At 37.6% G+C, this 22,520-nt stretch overlaps 1 protein-coding gene across 2 annotated transcripts in view; it reads left to right on the forward strand.

The window, feature by feature from the left end:
• Positions 1–18,057, forward strand: part of DMXL2 (Dmx like 2) — a 161,489-nt gene extending 143,432 nt beyond the window's left edge. For both annotated transcript variants that reach the window (XM_043990151.1, XM_043990152.1), the window contains 7 exons: positions 3,051–3,111; positions 3,411–3,538; positions 4,165–4,242; positions 7,910–8,001; positions 8,661–8,713; positions 14,520–14,737; positions 16,578–18,057. In XM_043990151.1, the coding sequence (XP_043846086.1) occupies positions 3,051–3,111; positions 3,411–3,538; positions 4,165–4,242; positions 7,910–8,001; positions 8,661–8,713; positions 14,520–14,737; positions 16,578–16,787 (840 nt within the window). In that variant the 3' untranslated portion in view covers positions 16,788–18,057. The remainder of the gene's footprint in view (positions 1–3,050; positions 3,112–3,410; positions 3,539–4,164; positions 4,243–7,909; positions 8,002–8,660; positions 8,714–14,519; positions 14,738–16,577) is intronic.
• The last annotated feature ends 4,463 nt before the right edge of the window (positions 18,058–22,520 follow it).

Here is a 22,520-nt window from a genome sequence, read left to right on the forward strand (position 1 = left end):
ATTTGTAATTTGCTACATTATTGTTATGATAAAAGAATATTTAAACTAGCTGCAGATATTTTTCCACTTAATTTCTTTCATGTGCAGAAAATTTATTCCTTGGATAAAAGGTCTTTTTTGTGTGTAGAGTCTATATAAATAATATTTGCAGTCAAAGTCTGTTCAGATAACCATTCAAATTTATTTCTTCCAATATAATTTTAACACTAGCACAGCTTGGCCCAGCTTTGAAATATGGCCCATTTAGAAAGTGCCTTAAGTTGTGAACAATAATTTGTCATGAAATGAGGTAGGATGGGAAGATTAGAAAAAAAGAAATGGACTAGGGATAAAGTTACCTCTTTCCTCTTTGGCCTACTAAGTTCTCTTGGGAAGGGGAGGAGGGGTGTCATTCCCTAGTTGTTTTATTATCATCTCTCTCTCCTAGCCATAGGACTGTCATCCTTAAGTTTTCAAACTGACTAGCATCATCTGTATCTTTCCTTAGAAGGTTGTTTCTTCTGAGTTTCTTATACCCTTCTTATATTTGTTTATAACCTTTCCCAACCCTCAATGGAAACTTTTTCCTTTATCCCAGCCTCTAATTGGCCTTCTGCCATTCTGTGAGGAATAATTAACCAGAAAACACTTATTAAATAGCTATTCTTTGCCAGACACACTGTGGATATTAAAATAAAAGTGAATTAACACCTGCTTTCAAAGTGTTTAGGAATTATAATTGTCCATTATAATTTAATTTATAAGTTCAGCCCTCAAAAGGTTATTAATGTTTTCTTTTTCTTTTTTTTTTTTTTTAGTGAGGCAGTTGGGGTTAAGTGACTTGCCCAGGGTCACACAGCTAGTAAGTGTGTGTTAAGTGTCTGAGGCCGGATTTGAACTCAGGTACTCCTGACTCCAGGGCCGGTGCTCTATCCACTTCGCCACCTAGCTGCCCCTATTAATGTTTTCTTAAGCACTTTGCCTACGGTTGGGATGGATTGCCCTAGGTGAACAATAGTGCTTTGGTTATTAATTACCAGGGTGTTTGAACAACCAGACCTTAGTTATAGGCATGTTGAATCAGTAGATAAATTCACATAATTTTCTACTCTCTTTAAGAAATAAAACATCAAAATAATTAAACACAACCATTAGTATTAAACATCATATTTAAAGGATAATACAATGTTTGTTTCTTATAATCACTATTTATGTTTGCTTTTTGGTCAGTCCTCAATTTACCTTTTTAGTCTGCTTGTTAGCTTGAAAGGCCCTTCCTCTTTCTTCTTCTCTCTCTTTGTTATCTTTTTCACTAAGAAGGAGCAGACCCTTAGGTATATCATTCTCTCAGCAGTGTGTACCCCATAATTATCTTTTGCAATCAGAAAGTATCCAACTGCTTTACTTTTATATTATTTTAAAGACTACCTTGCATTAGTAGTTAATCTTCTGCCTTTGTCTAAGTAGATTCATTCTGATTGTAGGAACCTGGAGTCAACTGTATGTAGGGGTCTATAAAGTCAGTGTCCTTCCTAGTTGTTATACTTCCCAAATCACAACATGTAGGCAGTTATACTTTTGTCTCAGTCAGTCCTATCAGAAACATATCATCCAATCTTCCCCCCATTTCTCCTTCTTATCATACTATGATACTCTAATCCTTTCTTGTTACTTTCACTGGGCTAACACCTTTCTTATGGCTAATAGCTCTTTCAGATGATCATGTTTCAGTCATTATGTGACCAACCTTGTTGCCCTGATATTTAATTAACTTAATAGTGTTAAGTCAATTCAGAGAGACCTCACATCATTTGCCGTTGCCATTTAGGGATGCTCAAGAGCCATTTAACACATAGCCTTTAATGACCTTTAATGATTATATATTTAAACACCTTATGAGAAAACATCATTTTATCACACATGAATTAAACTGAGTAATAGTTATGTAGTTAAACCTGCTTACTAAATCCATCATTAATCTCTTTTGTTTATAACCACAAAGTTGCTAATAAAACTAAACATACTATATACAACATATTAAAGAACATTACAATATATTGTTTATCCTTAGCAAAACTTATTAATATTGACTGTAAGGAGACTGTACTTGAGCAGTCTATCATGAATGAAAATAATAACACCCAGTAGAAGGCTTCATGTGAGTGAAGACTTGTACAATTTATGGCTTTTCTTTATTAAAAACAACAACAACAACAACAACACCCTGAAACTTTACATAATTGGCAGTATACTACTTTTGAAATTACATAATCTCATTTTGAGAGGTAGAATGATTGGTAATTTGACTTGCTATAAAAGTTTCTAAACCTATTACTCAGTATATTTATCCTGGAAGAAAGAACACCAGCCTTGTTAAAGGAAAAGACTTTGCAGGAAGACTGATTATTGTCTTCAAATATTTGAAGGATTTGTCATGGAAAAGAAGGCTTCTTTTTTGTAGCTTTCTGCAGAACTTACACCTCACATTCACTGCTAAGGAAGAAGAATTCTTAGACATCTGTCCCAAAATGAAATGGTTTACCTTGTAAGCTAGTAAGATCCCTGTCACCAGAAGTATTCAAATACAGGCAAAATGTTGCATAGGCAATGCTTGTGTCGAGTAGGAATTTGAACTAGATGGCTTCTGAGGTCCCTTCTAAATCTTGAAGTTCTTTGATTCAGGTAACCTTCTCTTCTCCTTTAGTGCAGTTGAGTTAAAGGGAAAGATGTTTTTAAAGCTAACTAGGTAGGCAGTGGCTTTGGGTCTGATGTAGGTTTGCCCTGCTGGGCTCAGGGGCTTCAACTGCTTATTCTGGCTAAGCCTGCATCAGCCCCTAGGGAATAGCTTTTGAGCCACATGAAAACAATGTCTTTAAATTGTTTGGGTTAAAGGTGTGTGTGTGTGGGGCCTGGAAATCACATGCTAGCCAACACTTTTTCTGTACACATGCTTTCTAGACTGTGTGCAAATTGTGAGGAAGCAAATCTCCCAAAATTAAAATTTGTCCAGAAGCTTGTGCTCATCTTTTCATGAAGAGTCAAATTTATTTTTTAATATGTTCCCTTTAAAGCTTATGAAAAGAAATCTTCATAACGTCAAGAGAATGACTTCACATCCTGTCCATCAGTACTGTAAGTCTCCTATTTATCATCTAGTCGATACAAGTAAAAATATCTTCTTCACATTGTCAGAGACTGAATGGAAGATCTTTGGTGTACTCTCAAGTCCTAGATCCAAGTTAGAAGGTGTGGGCTCATGGGGCCTTGCTTCACCACTTATTAGCTGCAGGTTCCATTGTGCAATCTGTAAAGGGGGGGATGCACTACCTATCTGGTGGAACTGTGAACTATAAAGCACCATATGCATAAGAGCTGTTATGTTGGAAATACCTTTTGTTTCATCATTAGTGATTTCTTTTTCCTTGTTTTAGATCTCACAGGAGCTCAGGATGGCAGTGTACGAATGTTTGAATGGTCTCGACCACAGCAGCTGGTGTGCTTCCGCCAGGCGGGCAATGCAAGAGTTACCAGGATGTATTTCAATTCACAAGGAAACAAGGTCAGTTTTTTGTGATAAATGTCTAAATTTGCCAAAAAATTGCACCCAAATGGCACTAAATAAGGCTCTAAATTTGAAAGGGAATACCCCCTGAGAAGGCAATTCACTACTCTTGGCTCACTTTGAGAAGCATTGATTAAAGGCCTTCCTTGTGGATACAGCAACAAAAATGAAGTAATTACTGTCTTTGGCAAACTCACCTTCCATATGTGCTATTTCAGTAGAGCTGTATGTAAATCAGTGATATCTAATAAGGTTTTTAATTAGATAACCAGTTAAGAGCAATTAAAATCCTTTTTATTTTTAAAAACACCTGTGCTCCTGGGCAATGTGGTGGGTGATGCCACTGTATCTATTCTAAGGTAGGGTCATACTTTTGAAAGAGACTTTAGTCTAAAGTTCCAGTTGACCCAAAGTGGAGGGACAACTTGTAGTGGGTGAGGAAGAGCAATTAGGAATGACAGAGACTTATTATACTTAGATATTTGGGGGAATAGGTGATAACAAAATGGAATTATAAAGGGAAATGTTACTAAAGTTGAACTTGGTTTCCACATAAATATTTCAGTCAGTGAAAAAGAATTGGAGAAGAACATAGCTCTTTTAATGTTTTATCATTCTTTCAGTGTGGTGTTGCAGATGGAGAGGGTTTTCTAAGTATTTGGCAAGTAAATCAAACTGTATCCAATCCCAAACCTTATCTGGTAAGTAACATGAAGCATACCCATGGCATATTCACAGGACATTTTGTTTGTTAAGGATTTTATAGTGAGAGAATAACGCGATCCAGGAGACGTGGAGCTAGCAACAGATGTTACTTTGAAACCTTGTCCTGGATACAGTACCTGATTGTGTCTACTGATCTCTTTTTCAAAGCTTGACAGGTGACTATTATAATTAAAGGAGGTCATTGGCTTTATTCTGTGCCCCTCTGTCTTGTCTTTGATTCTGTACTAACTCACATATTCCTTAAACTCTTTGAGCCTTACAAAGTTCATATTAGGACTCTACCTCAAAGAGTTATTCAGAAGAAAGCATTTGTTAATTTTAAAATGCTAGATCTTGGTTTAAAATTTCATTTTTAAAGCTATAGTGCACTTTAAAAGGAAAGCTGTTATCATGATCATCAGATAGTTGGACCAGGCAATCACTCAGGTTTCTTCCAGCTCTAACATTCCATGATTCTGTGTTCTACCTTCATAAACTTTTATTCAGACTTCATCTGTATTAGAAAGCTTTGATTTCCTACTTCTGATCATGTAGTTGTCTAGGAATTTGGGGAGGATTTTTCATATTAAGAGGGCATACAGGTATCATAGAATCTCAGAGCTTGAAAGGAACCATAAGCAGGAGTCCCCTTTACAACAGTCTGACTAGTGGTCATCTAGCCCCTAGTTAAATATCTCCAATGATTGTTTCTCTTTCTGCCAGACTTCCTGGCCTGTGCCCATTGTCTGTATTACCTCATCATTCAGTCCATTTCCTTCTTTAATTTCTGCAGTCCATCTGGCTTTTGTCCCTCTTGTTTTAAGGAAATGCTTTTGTCCAGGTTCACCAAGGACCTTTTTAAATCCAAGAACCTTTCAGTATTCTGTCTTCTGGATTTCTATTGCATTTGACAGTCTTCTACCTGACTCCTTAAAATTCAGTCACTTTCCTCTTGACTACATTATACTGAACTTGGCTCCTTTTTTCTCTATTAGTTGATTTGCTCCTCTCCTTGGTTTTAACTGATAGATTTCTATATTAATTTAACCTTTTAGTATGGTAATTTACTAATTTCTTGATAAATAAAAAAAAATGGGAAGCTTGTCATTATCAGCTGTTAATAAGTTTTCCCCCTCAGTGCTTGCTTAATTTCTCTAGAGAAATTGAGGAACTGTTTATTTGGAAGGGAGGGTAAATCTTTTCGTTTCCAAAGAGCCAAATTAGAAAGTATGAATAGAGGTTACAGGAGGCAGATTTTAGCTGAAGCTAAAGAACATCTTTGATTTTTTTTACCCACCCAGCTCCCATACTCTTTATCTATTTTCCCCATCACTGTTAAACTCTTAAAAATTGTCTAAACCTAATGCTTCTGCTTCCTCACCACTCATTCTTTCTTCAACTTCACCTACTCTGGCCTTTTCTACATCAACCTATTGAAACTATTCTCTCAGAGGTCAGAAATGACACCCTGATCTCTAAATCTAACATCCCATATTGAATCTTCACCCTTTTCAAATTTCTGCAGCTTTTGACACTTGGTCACCCCCTTCAACTAGACATTTTCTTTCCTTGGTTTTAGAGACACCACCTTCTCCTGATTCTTCTTCTGCCTCCTTAAATGTTTCTTTGCTGTCTTTTTTTTTTTTTTTAAGCTTTCCTGAACCTTTAATATAGATGTTCCCCAAGGGTTTGTTTTTGGGCTTCTTTTCTCTATAGATGCATTCTCTCTCTTTTGCAATTGTTTACTCTTGTGGTTTTAAATGCAGGTGATAAACTCTCAGTATCTATCTCTAATCTTCTCATTTGACTGTTTTTCTCTGTTGTTACCATTTACCCTGTGTCCCATTTTGGAAACTTTGGAGTTATTTGATCCTTTCCCTCTTTGACATTTCATTCCCAGTTACATACTTGTTGATTCAATCTCTGTAACATTTCTCAGCATGAATCTCTTTTCTCTCTCTATTCTACTCTCAGTGACTTGCCCATGATCACTCTATTAGTGTCAGAGGCAGGTTTCGTTTGTTTGTTTTGCTGGGCATTGAAGGTTAAGTGACTTGCCCAGGGTCACACAGCTAATAATTGTCACTTGTCTGAGGCTGGATTTGAACTCAGGTCCTCCTGAATCCAGGGCCAGTGCTTTGTCCACTGCCCCCCCCCCCCAGCTGCTCCTTCATTCTACTCTCATTACCTATTGCGGTCTCTTGTTGTCACTATCATGAAATATAGTAATAGTCTCCTGATAGGTTACTCCACCTTCACTATCACCTTTCTAGTCCATCCTTCATTCCACTTTGAGATTAATCATTTTTTTTGAATTTTTTTTTTTTTGGGTGAGGCAATTGGGGTTAAGTGACTTGCCTAGGGTCACACAGCTAGTAAGTGTCAAGTGTCTAAGGTCAGATTTGAACACAGGTCCTCCTGAATCCAGGGCTGGTGCTTTATCCACTGCCCCACCTAGCTGCCCCAAGATTAATCATTTTTTTAAACGTAGATTTAGTCTTGTCACCCTTCTCTTAAAATATCTTTACTCTTTAATCCCTGTTAGCTTTCAAGTAAAATTTTATTCTCCATCTCTCTCCTCGTTTTCTTCTGCTTTCTTTTCCCACCCAACTTCATTTGTGTCTCATCCAAATTAAATACTATTGACTTCATGAAACTTTCTCTGATGCCCTTTCCTTCCCCCTTGAACTTCACAGCGTATTCTCGCCTTTTAAAACTTTTATTGCCTTATTTTCATTTTTGTTTATGTCTTATCTCCTTCTTATATAGTAGACTTCATGAAGTTTTAGACTATGCCTTATGCAGTGCCTAGCACAAACGGTTCTGTAAAGACAAATGTTTGTTGAATGAATGATTTCCATTAGTTAAAATGATTAAAAAAAAAATGGAACAGTCTGCCTTGTAAGGTACTGAATTCTCTGTCAGGACAAGTATTCAAAGGCTGTTTGATCATATGTCAAGGATATTACAGATAATGAGTAGGAGATGGTCTCTAAGTGACTTGTAAGATCCCTTAATAAAGCTAAGTTTTAAGGGTTCTTTAAGGCTTTTAGGCCCTTGAAGGCATAAGCAATCATAAAAATGGCTAAATAGGACATGTCCATTCTTGAGGACAAGACAGGGAAGTTATCAGGTGCCTAGAATAGGTCTTGGTTAGTTGGCAGAAATGAGGGAACTTGTGATAGCTTGAGAGGAAATACATTTTTGGAGAAACTAATTCACAAGCAACTGGTGTTTCCCCCCAGAATCTTACCAAAATAACAACAAATGGTCAAACCAGTCCAAGAACAGGATGAATTATTAATGCTTTGCATCTTATTAAAACATTTATAATTTAAGGCAAGCATGTTTTCATTTAAGCATGTCAAAAGAGAGAAAGACTATACTGGTAACTGTTTCTGTGGTGTGTGACACTGGACTGGAGTAATCCCCTAGCATGCCCTAGATTTTTACATGTTTTACTAATCCCTTTTAGTTACCATATTATTGCACATTTCTCAAATTCTGTGAGATGTCTATGCCACGTTCTCCTTTCTATAGTAATGACTTTAGAAAAGGTGTGTAGCCATGTATAACTGTATACACATGTTGTTTTAAAGAATTTTGATATTTAGTGATATTTTAGATGTGGAGCTAAGACAGATCATACTTTGTTTCCTGTAGAGTTGGCAGTGCCACAGTAAAACCACAAGTGACTTTGCATTTATTACCTCTTCAAGTCTGGTTGCCACATCTGGACAGTCCAATGACAGCAGGTATGTTGGTCAACTTTCCCACATCCCCCTTCCCACAAACACAATAGGCAGTAAGTAGAGTTTAGTAAAAATCAGCTCTTGTCAAGAAGTAGTCACAGTAGCAGCGGTCTTCATATCTTATTTGCAGTAGATGCAGGCGCTTGGAGGGTTGGCCTTGGAGTCAAGGAAGACCCGGGCTCAGTTTTGCTTCTGACACATAGAGACCGTATAAAAATGAGCAGGTTATACTTTTCAGTTCCACAGACAACTTTCTGAGACTAAAAGTTACAGATGAGTTGATAGTCTATTTCAGTGAAGGGCTTTCCCTTTATGAGAATAATTATTAACAACAAAAAAGAAAGACTTATAGTAACAATATAGCTGCTTGTTTTATAGTAACAATATAACTTCTTGGGAAATGTCTCATCATAAAGATGCTTCCCTTGTAAGAAAAAAAATGACTGACCAGCAAACAAAATTTTTCAGATTGTGTTTGCTGCTGTTAATGCTACAGGGTTATTGTGATACTTAACATGGGTGACCTACATTCTACATATAGATATAAATGCAATTCAACAATTCAGATGTTTCACTGGAAACTTCTACAAACAAGAGGACACTTTTTAAGACTGTATTTGCCAATGATGATGCTTATGTCTCTTTTTGTTTGTTTTTTCAAGAAATGTATGCCTCTGGGATACACTGATATCACCTGCAAACAGTCTTATTCATGGTAAGTGAATTAAGACTTGAACTTTAATGATACACTGAAAAGTACTTTCCTCATTTGAATTTTGATTAGGGAATCAAGTTGGAAAGTGTGTTTGTGGGTTGAAGGTAAAGAAATGTTTACATTGCATGACTGAAAGACTGAAACTAGTAGGGACATATTAAAATTACTCCTTGTGGTAAATAGGTATTGACATAGAAAATCAAACTGTCTAAAATGAAGTATTCTAGTTTTGTGCTAATGAAAAAATGTGGAAAAGTAGACCTTTCATATATTGAGAATTAGTATGGAGTAGTGGAAAGAGTACAGGACTTGGAGTCTGAAGACTTGATTTATTTATTAGTAGATATTTTATTTTATTTTTTTCCAGTTACATGTAAAGATAGTTCTCGACATTTGTTTTTCTAAGATTTTTAGTTCCAAATTTTTCTCCCTCCCCTCCCTCCCCTCCCCCCTCCTGAAACTAGAAAGCAATCTGATATAGATTATACATTACAATCATTTTAAACATATTTCCACAATAGTCTTGTTGTGAAAGAAGGATCAGAACAAAAAGAGAAAACCACAAGAAAGAAGAAAAAAACCCCAACAACAACAAAAGTGAAAATAGTATGCTTCAATCTGCATTCAGACTCCGTTTTTCTTTTTCTGGATGTGGAGAGCAATTTTCCATCATGAGTATTTTGGCATTGTCTTGGATTATTGTATTGCTGAGAAGAGCTAAGTCTATCAATTGATCATCACACAACGTTGTTACTGTGTACAATCTCATTTCACCTAGCATCAATTCATGTAATCCACCTGTTCATTGTTTCTTTTTTTTTTTTTAAGCAGGGCAATGAGGGTTAAGTGACTTGCCCAGGGTCAAACAGCTAGTTAAGTGTCAAGTGTCTGAGGCTGGATTTGAACTCAGGTCCTCCTGAATCCAAGGCCAGTGCTTTATCCACTGTGCCACCTAGCTGCCCCCCTGTTCATTGTTTCTTACAGCATAATAGTATTTCCTTACATTCGTATACCATAACTTGTTTAGCCATTCCCCAGTTGATGGGCATCCCCTCAATTTCCAATTCTTTGCCACCACAAAAAGAGTAGCTATAAATATTTTTGTACATGTGGGTCATTTTCCCTTTTTTTATGATCTCTTTGGGATTCAGACCTAGTAGTGGTCAAAGGGTGTATGCACAGTTTTATAGCCTTTTGGGCATTTTTCCAAATTTCTCTCCAAAATGGTTGAATTAGTTCACAACTCCACCACAAAGCATTAGTGTTCTAGTTCTCCCACATCTTCTCCAGCATTTATCATTTTCCTTTTTTGGCACATTAGCCAATTGGATAAGTATGAGGTGGTACCTCAGAGTAGTTTTATTTGCATTTCTCTAATCAGTAGTAATTGAGAACATTTTTTCATATGGTTATAGATAGCTTTAATTTCTTCCTCTGAAAACTGCTTGTTCATATCCTTTGACCATTTTGGAAAACTGATTTAAAATCCTATTTCATATGTTTCCTAGAGGTATGAGCATGAGCAAGTAACCAGGCCTCAGTTTCTTCCCTCCCCCCCCCCCCCAAAAAAAAGAGAGAATAGTATTAAGTACTGTGCCACAGCATTGTTGTAGGGAAAGTTTTTTTTAATCTTTTTTTTTTTTTTTTTGGTGGGGCAATGAGGGTTAAGTGACTTGCTCAGGGTCACACAGCTAGTAAGTGTCAAGTGTCTGAATCCGGATTTGAACTCAGGTCCTCATGAATCCAGGGCCAGTGCTTTATCCACTGTGCCATCTAGCTGCCCCCGAAAGTTTTTTTTTTGTAAACAGTGCTAGATAAATTGAATTGTTTATTACTATTAGGTATTTTTTAGTTGGTGGAATGGAAAATTATATGTGGAGTGATGTGAGCCCACGTTTCACTCAGTGTCTTCAACAGATAATAACATGTAATTTGCCACTTTTTTCTTTTCTTTTTTTTTGTATTTCTTTTTATTTATTTATTTTTCTGTTTAGAGTTTTATTTCCCGAATTACATGTAAAAACAAATTTTGACATCAATTTTTAAAAACTTTTTGTTCTAACTTCTCTTCCACCCTCCCTTCCCACCCCCCACCCCTTAATAACTCATGTACTTCAATATAAGTTATACATGAGTAGTCATGGAAAACATCTCCACATTAGCCAGGTTGTGAGAGAAAACAGATAAAAACAAAACTTCATATTAAGGAACTATCAAAAGAAAAATATGCTTCAATCTGTTTTCAGATACCATCAGTTCTTTCTCTGTAGATGGATTGCAGTTTTTGTAAATCCTTCAGAGTTATATTGGATCATTGCATTGCTGAAAATAACGACGTGCTTTCCAGCAGATCATCTTATACTATTGCTGTTATTTTGTATACAGTACATTTCACTCTGCCAAAGTTCATGTAGGTCTTTCCAGGTTTTTCTGATAGCATCCTGTTCATCATAACTTTTATAAAGAATTTTCTTCACAGTAGCCCAGCAAAGTAGGTACCATACATTTTGCCATTATAGTCAATCATCTGAGAACCAAGAAAGCATGAGGTGACCTTTCTGAGATTTTGAAGGTCAGATTGGTGTCCAGAAGTTACCTCTATTCATAGACCTGTAAGTCATGTCAATCAATGGATCAGCCAATTAGCTTGGAGCTGTGTGTGGGGACTGCTCTGCTTCCTGTTCCACAGGGGGCTTCCAGGAGAACTGGCTGGGACATGGTCTTTTTGGAAGCATGAGCTGCTGGGGGAAGGCAGGTTTTCTCTCTATCTATTCTGCATAGATCTGAGCTGTATTTTTTCATTCTTTCAGAGACCTGTGCTCACTCTCTCTCTCTTCACTAACTTCTGATACACTTTAATAAATACTTGAAAGCCTAAACTGTTGCTGAATTTATCAGTAAATCTTAGCTAGTCCCTCCTAAAAAACAGTGTCCTCTAGCAATTCCAGGGAAATGCTACCAAGACTTTACCTTTCCAGACCCCAAGATCTGTAGCCCTCTTGTATCAGTCCATTCACCTCCCCAGAATAGTGAACCCCATGTAACCCTTAGGGTTGGGGATACTTATTATGATTGTTTATTAGATACAGGAGTCTCAAGATCAGTCCTAGTGAGCAAATCTTATCCTTGAATGTACATCTATTGGATCTCTAAATGTAGTTGGAGTCTCAGGGAAAACTCAAACAGTTGCAAAATTAACCTCTTGCATAGTTTCTATGGGCCCATTAACAGTAGAACAATAATTTCTATTTTTTGCCTGACTCTCCTGCAAATCTATTAGGTCATGACCTCCTTTGTAAACTTAGAGCAACCATATCTTGTTCTCCACATGGTAGCATTTCCCTGGAATTGCTAGAGGACACTGTTCACTTGCTGCCACTTTTGATCTCAGACACTCAGGAAACAGTGAGGGATACATTTGAAATCCCTTCTGATATTTCTGAGTCCCTGTGGGCTTCCTCCTCTACTGATGTAGGTCTCCTTAAATCTGCTGTGCCTGTTACCATTAAGATCAAAGATGGCCCAGCACCATCCATTCCACAATATCCCTTATCTGGGGAAGCCATTGAGGGAATTACTCCTCAAATTGAGGCTTCAAACCAAGGCATAATTGTTCCATGCCATCATTCCCTGTGTAATAATCCCATTTTGCCAGTTAACTCTTTCACTCTAAAACCTAGCCCCCTCCTACCTTCCTTATCAGTGTAGAAGGTAACAATATCCTTTCAATCTCTTAGGCTGGTCACTTAGGAGTCATCTAGGACTCCTCATTCTCTGTCACATTCTGTTACTCCAGTGCTTATCAATTTTACCTTTTTCAGCCTCTTTCCAATATACCCCTTTCTCTTCACTGACACTGCCATCATTCCAGTGCAGGACCTCATGCCTGGACTACTACAATAGCTTACTGTGGTGTCTGCCTGCCTTAAGTCTCTCTCTCTCACTCCATTCCGTTCTCCATTTAGCCAAGAAAGTGATTTTCCTAAAACATGGGTCTGATCAGGCCTTCCCCCTCCTCAGTAAGCTCCAGCGGCTTACTACTACTCTCAGAAGCAAGTATAAAGCCCTTCTTAACCTAGCCTCTTCCTACCTTTCCATGTTTTTTTTTTTTACATCTTACTCCCTGATATATATTCTTCAGTCCAGTGACACTGGCATTCTGGCACTTCCACAAATAAAACACTCCATCTTTTGGCTCTGGGCATTTTCTCTGGCTATCACTCATATCTGGAACAGTCTCCCTCCTCTACTCTGACTTCTGGCCTCCCTGGCTTCCTTTAAGTCTCATCTAAAATCCAACCTTCTACAGGAAGCCTTTCCTAACCCCCACTTAATTCTGGTGCTTTCCTTTTTAAAATTATTTTCTATTAACCTTATATATAGTTTGCATTGTATATACTTGTTTATATGTTGTCTTCCCCATTAGATTGTAAGCTCCTTGAGGGCAAGGACTATCTTTTGCTTCTGTTTGTATTCCCCATTTGTATTAGCACAGTGCCTAGCACATAGTAGGCACTTAATAAATATTTGTTGAATGAATGATTCTAAGAAGACTTACTGTCCCCTTCCTCCCCCAAATACCTTATCCCACTCCTAATTGGTGCTTGAATTTCCATTAGAGCTACCTTTTTTTTTCTTTTTTTTTTTTTTTGGTGAGGCAATTGGGGTTAAATGACTTGCCCAGGGTCACACAGCTAGTAAGTGTCAAGTGTCTGAGGCTGGATTTGAACTCAGGTCCTCCTGAGTGCAGGGCTGGTGCTCTATCCACTGCACCACCTAGCTGCCCCAGAGCTACATTCTTTTATTTGAACAGAATCAAATTAAAATGAATATCCCCCGACAGATAATAATTGATTAATTTCTACCTCAGCATGAATCAGTTCCAGAACCTTAACCTGAAATGAAGAATGGATCTGGAGAGGAATGGGGCTATACTAACGCTGGAAGAGAGAAGGGAGAAAATGAATTCACCAGAAAGAAACTTTATCTCTTTCACAACTAGGAGAGATTACTGGACTGCTTACTTGTCAGAAAACCTACTTTTGGGTCCTTGTCCTCTGCTTACTAGCTTCATGGCTGTGGGAAGGAAAATGATTTCTGAGACTCATATTTGAAATAAGGATACTGATACTTGTACTACCTACCTTCTCAATTTGTGAGGATTAAATGAAAGAATATTTATAAAGCTCTCTATAACTGTAATGTGCCCTGTCACTATATCCTGCATTCATGTACGCAGACTTAGATCGAGTTGGGAGTATTCTTCAGATCAGGATTATTTGGAAAGGAGGACCCTCTCTTAACATTCCTTCGTGCTTTCTGGAGATTCTGGGGAATTCACATCTGCTCACTTTACCTGTTTCTTCTTTGCCAAGCGTTTATTCATTCTAGATCTGCTACTATTTCTGAAAAAGGCCAGGATCCATTGTTTGGGACTGGTTCTTTTGAAACTGACAGCAGGTTTATTAGAGGCAGTAGTTCAGAATCAAGGAGGCCTTTTTCTCTTTGGTGTCTTTTTCCCCATCTTTAAAACATTTGCTGCCTCCAAATTTTTCTTCAGTTTGTACTTTGGAGTTTAAAATATCATTTGCTTTTCCTAACATTGCACAACGGTCTAGTTTTCTTCTTTAATTCTAATTTAAAAGAATAAAAATTTATTTAAAAATAGCTATGCCTTTGAATTCGAAAAAAAAAGATTCAGTAGCTTCTGTGTAATTTGAAAAGGGAATCAAAGATGTTCAGCTTCATCTGATTTGCCACAGTAGAAAGGTTAATGTCTGAAACATTTGTTTACATTCTTCCTCAGGCTTCACCTGCCATGAGCATGGAGCCACTGTGCTTCAGTACGCACCTAGGCAGCAACTTTTAATCTCTGGTGGCAGGAAAGGATGGGTCTGTATATTTGACATCCGGCAGAGACAAATAATTCATACGTTCCAGGCCCATGACTCAGCTATTAAGGCCATGGCTCTTGACCCCTGTGAGGAATATTTTACTACAGGATCAGCAGAGGGGAACATAAAGGTAAATTCCACTTGGTTCAGGTTCATTGTAAAAATCAAAGGAGATAATGCATGGGAAGTGTTTTGTAAACCTTTAAGTGATATATAACTTCCAACTATTATTAATAATGTAGAAAACACATATCATTGCATTATGTAATGTTGGATATAGTCTGGGGAAAAACAATGCTTTCAAAATGTGGTGACTTGCTACAGAAAACAAGTTTGTGGCTACGTGTTTAAAATGTTTTAAGTTTCAAAATACTGTTTTCCACAGGTTAGTCATTTTTAAAAGATACTTGAGTGCTCATTTGGAAAGAAGTATGGCTTATTTCACATGTTAAATGCGTTTATAATTTCCCAAGCAATTTGTGGAATTAGTACAACACCCCACTTATTTGTGGGCAGATTTTCCTAAAGAACTCTTTCAGCAGAGGTTGGGGGAGGGAAGCCTAGGGTCAGGAGTTGCTTGACCCTGTGAGACTCTCTTATTCCAGCTGGGCCTTTCATGACCCTTCTCTTTCCTGAATCCCTGATCATTTGTTCTTCAGTTTCCTCTGGATTCCTTATTGCTGCCTTAGCTGACTTCTTTGGACTTTCCCTTTGATCTACTTGGTTTTCGGAATGCCCTAACCTACTATGTGTGACCCTTCTCTTCCCTGGTGACTCCTCTCAGTAGAAGACTCTTGTCCCCTGGATAGAGCTATGGTTCTAATCCTGGGAACGCACAAGAGTAGTCCTGAATCAAGTATTGGGGAAGTAGTGACCCAGTGGTCCTATGATCCTCTGATTTTAGTCATGGTAGGGCCCATCGTCTGTACCAAGGCCAATTCACTGGCAACATCTTTAAGAATTCTCCGTGATTGTTCAGGATTTATAATCATCTAGTAACACATAGATCATTATTCTTAGTACTGTATTTCTAGGTGCTGCTTTAACTGTTCCTGACTCTGTAGATGAGCTATGCTGTCAGCTTAAGAGGCAGACAGTAGTCAGAAGGTCTCCCCCTGCCCCAAAACAAACAAACATGTATCAGTTGCTCTGGGCAAAGAATTGTTATGCAATTTGTTATTTTTTTGTCCTTTCTGAGGCTGTGGCATTTGCCATTAAGAGACAGAGGGAACTGGGCAACCTTTCTCCCAAGTAGTGGCTGCTGCTGACCTTGCCCCAGCCTCCAGGCTCTGAGCATAAGAGTGACTCAGCCATACTTCTCCTCTCCCTACCACTGTTGCCTTAGCATAGAGAGTGGGAGATCAATGAAAAGAAATGGCAGCTTTGTGGTTATTGGAAGATGGTCCTGTTTTGTTCAAGCTGGTCTCCTTTATACGCTCCGAGCTTATTCATGTCCTCATACATAGCACCTGGAACATTGTAGGCTCATAATAAATATGCATTGATTGATTATGTTCTTTCTTCTGTCTGAAATGATTTCTTTTGCTTATCTATATCCTGCATTGTCAGAAGAGATAGAATATCCAAGGATGAATCAAGTGGGCAGATTTTTGAATTGAAAAAAATAATTCAATAATTTCTGTGTAATTTTAAATGTGAATGAAAGATGTTAAGCTTCATCAGGTTGTGACTGAGACATTTGATGTAGATGATGATGTTGCCAAGTAAAACTGTTTGGGAAAGAGGCATGTCAAGATTAGAGAGGCTGAACTGTGTGGGAATATGGAGATTTAATTGGAGAAGTTGGGATGGGTTTGGAGTTTGGGAATGTGGGGAAGGGAACCTTGATTGGGGCAGCATTTGCTGTCATTTGTTTCTTTTTTTTTTTTTTTTTCATTTCTTAGTTAAGTTAAATTCTTAATAACTGAAAGTTTCATCAGTTAACTTTATAATACTTTCTTTTCAAATAGGTGTGGAGATTGACAGGCCATGGCTTAATTCATTCATTTAAAAATGAACATGCTAAACAATCCATATTCAGAAATATTGGGGCCGGAGTCATGCAGATTGAAATAGTTCCAGGCAATCGACTCTTCTCCTGTGGAGCAGATGGCACACTGAAGATGAGGGTTTTACCCAATGCTTTTAACATCCCCAATAGCATTTTTGACATTCTGTAAACTTAAGGATTTGGGCATTATTTTTATATATACCTTTCAATTTTTAAAAAGCTGCAGTAGTATCCAGTAAGAAAACTAATTGTGCTTTCTGAGCTGCTTTTGACAACTTGAAAACAGTACAAAATACTACAAATCTTTGTTCACATCAAATTTGATTAAAGCAGCTGACTTATTTTGAGCATTGCCTGCCTCTATGGACAGGTAGGATGGCTGTGCATGCACTGTATTGTAATGACTTAACGTGCTGAAAAATTATACCTAATGTAGTGAAGGGTTAGCATTCTTTATGGCATTTAGCAACCTGACTCAGAAAGCAGTAGATTCTAACTGGCCACAGTGGTGAGGAGCACTGTGACAACAAAACAAAACTCTAAAATGTTGATGTCGATTCAGGTTTCTCTTCCAGCTCTTGCTACTGATTGAAAGCATGCCTGCAATTTTCTTATTTCTTGGAATGAAGGATAGGATCTTGTTAATGAAGGTTTTAGAAGTTCCAGGTCACCAGACAAAAAAATTAAAAAACACTTAACTATGGAACATAGTGAACCCATGTACTGCAGAGAGAGACCCATCTGTTCTTTTCTGCTGAAATTTTTTTTTCCTGTTAGTGTTTCTACTGGGCTAGTACTGTAACCTGCACATGAACGCAAACTCAAATGCAATGTTTTCTTTCTGATTCGTACATTCACATTTTTTTTGACTGCTAGATTTTCTATTTAAATACTTGCCTTCACATTAGGAATGTAACATGTGAACATGGAATATTTGTAAGTGAACCAAAACTTGTTTTCTTAGTCCAGTTTAGTACTTTTTTCTTGTATCCAAGAAAAAAAAAGACACACTTTTAAAGCTATATTAAAATCATACCAATGGAGCGTACAATGCCACACGTCAAATGAATGTTGGGCTTTTTTGTGGCCAGTTAACAAATAGTTGATGAGATTGGTGATATTATTTATTACCACCACATATTGTATAAACTATGCAGAGTTAAATATTATTTGCTTGTAATATATCTGCAAATGTTGTCATATTTTGATGTATTTCCTTGGTTATGACCAAAAAAATGTTCTTGAGATATTGGAACTGGTGTCTGTGTATTTAAATGTTAACCAGCAAATTGTCTTATTAAGTTAATGAGAATGTCAATGCTTGTTCAGTAATAGTAAAATATAATGGCATAGAAGCACCTTTCTCTGAAGGCGATGTGAAGTACAGACTGTGAAATAGATATGTAAAAGAAAAATAAATGTTATTTGTTAAAGTTTCACCGTGGTAAGTTTATTAAATTCAAGCAGAAGTTTTGCCACCTTTTGCCTGCAACTATTTTGAAAACCTGGGACACCTTTTTAGTGTAAGGGGCTAAAATTCTAGCTATACTATCTAAAATCTAATGAGTGGTCTCCAGTAAATTATAAGCTTTAGCAAGAGTATTTAAATTTTTAAGTATTTATTAAAGAGCATTAGGATCAGAGAGAAAGGTAAAAATCTAACTATTTCTAAGAGACCCTATCATCTGACCCACCATGGCGAGGTCAGGAACCAAAAAGAGACACAACCCCTCTGCCAGTGTCCATTTTGTACTTCATGTCCTCCTCCCAGAAATGGGAGGCTCCTCAAGTTGATTGGCTGGTAGCCTTGATAGACAGTACCCACAAGCAAACGGCACTTCCTGACACTAAGGACCTTGACCACATGGCTTGCCCTCAGAGGCCTTCTCCTCGTGGCGGAGCTTTCTACAGTAAGTCTCCAGCAGGTGGCATCATTCCAATCCTTACATCAGTTAACTTGAGTCTCAAATGATTAAAGACTGAGCTCATTAGTTTCCTTCAGTATCTACTGCTACTTACTAAACAAGTGAGAAATCTGCTGTGTGGATACTGTTTTAGGTGCCTGACATCAGTGGGAGATCTACAGTTCAAGTGCTTGTAAGAAAATGAGATTGCTTTATTTCTAAGTGACCATTGACCTTTGTCCTGGAAATAGTCACTGAAACCTACTTCTTGAGTTTAAAAAAATGATTTTAGAAGTGGTCAATCCCATCTCTTTTTAATCCTTTGCCTGAAACTTCTGAACCTAGGGGAAATGCAGACCCAAGAGAACTTAGAAAAAAAGGCAAAAGAGGGACACTTGCATGTTAAGTAGAAAACAGAAACAACAAAATGCTGCAAATATTCTTTAACAACTTCAAGAAGAAAGTATTTGTAACTTTAATAGCATGCTTTATTTTCTTTCTTTCTTTTTTTTTTTGCAGGGCAATAAGGGTTAAGTGACTTGCCCAGGGTCACACAGCTAGTTAAGTGTCAAGTGTCTGAGGCTGGATTTGAACTCAGGTCCTCCTGAATCCAAGACCAGTGCTTTATCCACTGCACCACCTTGCTGCCCCAACATGCTTTATTTTCAAAATCCCATCTTTTTTTAACATTTTTAGAAGAGAGAATTAACACCTACTCAATTTGTAGAAACAGAAGGGAGCAGAGGCCTGAATTATCAATCAGATTTTTAAAATGTGGCTATGGAATGAGGTTTTTATTTTTGATTATGAGTTCATAGTAACTGGGAAATTTCTACCACTTCTTACAAAGGAAAGACAAACTAAAGAGCTGACCAAGGAATCCTGAAAAAAGCTAGTCAACTTCCCAGTTCTGTTCTTTTGTTCAGCTTTTTCTGCCTTTCCTCTTCAGTCTTGAATCTTTTTAGATGGTCAGTCAGTTGATAATTATTCATTCATTATACCCCTTCTCTGCCAGGGCCTGTGCTAAATCCTAGCAAAAACAGTACCTATTCTCAAGGAGTTCCCAGTCTAATGAGGGAGATGGTAAGTTTTGGTGGGGTGTTAAAAGCTTGTTTTGTTTAGGTTGTAGCAGGGATGTGTTGGAAGTTTCATGGTAAGCATGTACACCTGGAAATAACAAATTGACTTTGATTTTTGTTAATTGTGTAGACTTAAAAAAGTGAAGGTTGTTGCTGTTTAGTTACGTCCAACCCTTTGTGAGCCTATTTGGGGTTTTCTTGTCAAAGATCCTGGAGTGGTTTGCCATTTTCCTTCTCTAGTTCATTTTACAGATGAAGAAATTGCAGCAAACAGGGTTAAGTGATTTGTCCAGGGTCACACAGCTAGTAAGTGTCTGAAGCTGCAGTTGAACTCTTGAAGATGAATCTTTCTGACTCCAGGTCTGGTGCTTTACCCATTATACTACCTAGCTATTACCCCTGGGAAGTGATGAAGAAAATGTTAATAAGGCAAATTAAACTTAAAAGTGTATTTTGAGCACTTTTTTCCCCCTGGAGAGTTGTTTGTTAAATATTTACTAACACAATCTTGGTGGTTGGTATGTTTGTGTAGAAAGGATTTGAGAGGACTTGAGGGATAATTATTGTTTATTGCTGTACCTATCAAGAAGTGCACTATCAAATATTTTCTTACATAATATTAAATATTGATTCAGTAAATATTTATGTTCCAACCATGGATAATGCTTTATGCTAAATTCTGTTGGGAATAAAAATATGGGTAAGATATGATCACAAGGAGCTTGGGATCAAATAGATGAGTTTATCATATCTTATTGTATAAGATTATTTGATCTATGCAATTTACTGTAACTGAATCAACAAAGCATTGTTTTTAGGAAATCCACAGAGACATGAAAATAATTATACAGAATGATTCTTTGTGTGTGTGTGTGTGTGTCTGTGTGTTTGTGGGGCAATGAGGGTTAAGTGACTTGCCCAGGGTCACACAGCTAGTAAGTGTCAAGTGTCTGAGGCCAGATTTGAACTCAGGTCCTCCTGAATCCAGGGCTAGTGCTTTATCCACTGTGCCACCTAGCTGCCCCCATAGAATGATTCTTTGTAAAGACATTTGCCACAATAAGATGAGCCCTTTCAAACACTTTAAAAGTAACAGAAGAGGCACATATATAATCAGTTCATTTCTATTATTATTGATAATATTAGCAAGCTAATTTTGTTAATAAGGCCACGGATTTTTAAATGGCATATTTTCAATTTATATGGAAACTATTTAAGACCCTTCATATATTGAACTGAATTTATGCCAAATGGATAATAAACAGGGTTGCAAATTGCTGCTTTAGCTGAGAAGGGAGCTTCAGAGTTTAGGATCTGTCTCATAAGTCTCCTTGTCTGCTAATTACTACTAGTTGCTTGGAGGAAGACTTCTTATTTTACAAGAATTTCCTTTTTGCTGTCTTGCTAAATACGAGTTCCCATTTGTGAGGAGCCCCATCCACATGGAGGAGGCTGGTGGCAAAAGGGGAAACTTAGGAGAAGTAGGGTGGTATGGTGGAAGGAATCTGGAAGTCGGGAGACCTGAGTTCTAGTTCCAGCTTTGCCACTAACTCTGTCCTTGTCCAAGTCACTTGACTTGGACCTCAGTTTCGTCATCTGTAAAATGAAATTGGACTAGGTTTTTTTCCCCCCAGAGTTCATGGACTAAGGAAGAAACAATACTATATAGCCACCAATTCTAAAACAAGTAAGTTACTACACCAAGACAACTAGGCAAACTGGTTTTTGGAAACCAATGCTGTTACTTTTGGATTTGACCCACCCATTTTTTAATTGTTTGTATTCTGGAGAAGGAGATTGTTCTTTCTCTGTGGCAATGTTGGATCTTCTTAAAATAAACAGTGGGATGAGTAATATGGGAATGGTCAAACTTAACTAAAGGGTCATTCATTTCATGCATTTGCTTTCTTTGCTACTTTTTCTTTGATATTTTAAAATTTTATATATATAAATGGCATTAGCAGGGCTTGACTGTGGCTTAGTAAGGAGTTTGTCAGGTGGGACAGTGGGGAAACAACACAGATCATAGCATCTCTATGTGAGTTTTCTTCTTTTTTTTTCTTCAACATGGGTTGTCCCTTTAAATGCTTTGGACAGCCTGAGAGAATTTTATTGTTTGTTTGTTTATTTTTGTGGTGAGGAGACCAGTTGTTTCAACCATCTCCATGATCCAATTAACTCTGCTACTTCTTATTTATTTATGTTACCTTGGATGAGCCACATCCTCTCTTGGCCTCAGTTTCTTATTTGTAAAGTGAAATGGTTGGACTATGTGACCTCTCAGGGTCTCTTCCAAGTCTAAGTCTTTGATCTTATCATCCCAATGAAACTGATCAATTAGGTAACAACTGGCCATTTCTATAGTTCAAACTATCATTAGGGGGCAGCTAGGTGGTGCAGTGGATAAAGCACCGGCCCTGGATTCAGGAGGACCTGAGTTCAAATCTGGCCTCAGACACTTGACACTAGGTGTGTGACCCTGGGCAAGTCACTTAACACTCATTGACCTTCAAAAACAAACAAACAAACTGTCATTAGAGTAGCTAGAACAATCTGATGGCTGTGCACACTGATTGGTTGCCAGCTTTACCCTTCCTTTCATACAGGCTAAATATAGTGTTCTGTAATGGTTGTTTTTCCTCCTTAGGGGCCATAGGAAACACACCTAATGTAACAAAGCTTTCTCACTATTTGAAGGCACCTAGCAGTTTTTATGAACTCCTTTAGAAACCACAGTGGTATAGTGGATAGGACAAGGAGTCAGGAAGACTTGGGTTCAAATCCCACCCCAGTTGTGTGAACTTGGCAAATCTTCCCCTTTCTGGGTCTCAACTATAAAATTACTTTAGAGGCTATTCAGTTCAATCCCCTTAAAGTAATTTTCTGCTCTTAATCTTGTTGTTTGTCCTTCATTCTCAA

The sequence above is a fragment of the Dromiciops gliroides genome, chromosome 2 (genome assembly GCF_019393635.1).
Source record: "Dromiciops gliroides isolate mDroGli1 chromosome 2, mDroGli1.pri, whole genome shotgun sequence".
Classification (NCBI taxonomy): domain Eukaryota; kingdom Metazoa; phylum Chordata; class Mammalia; order Microbiotheria; family Microbiotheriidae; genus Dromiciops; species Dromiciops gliroides.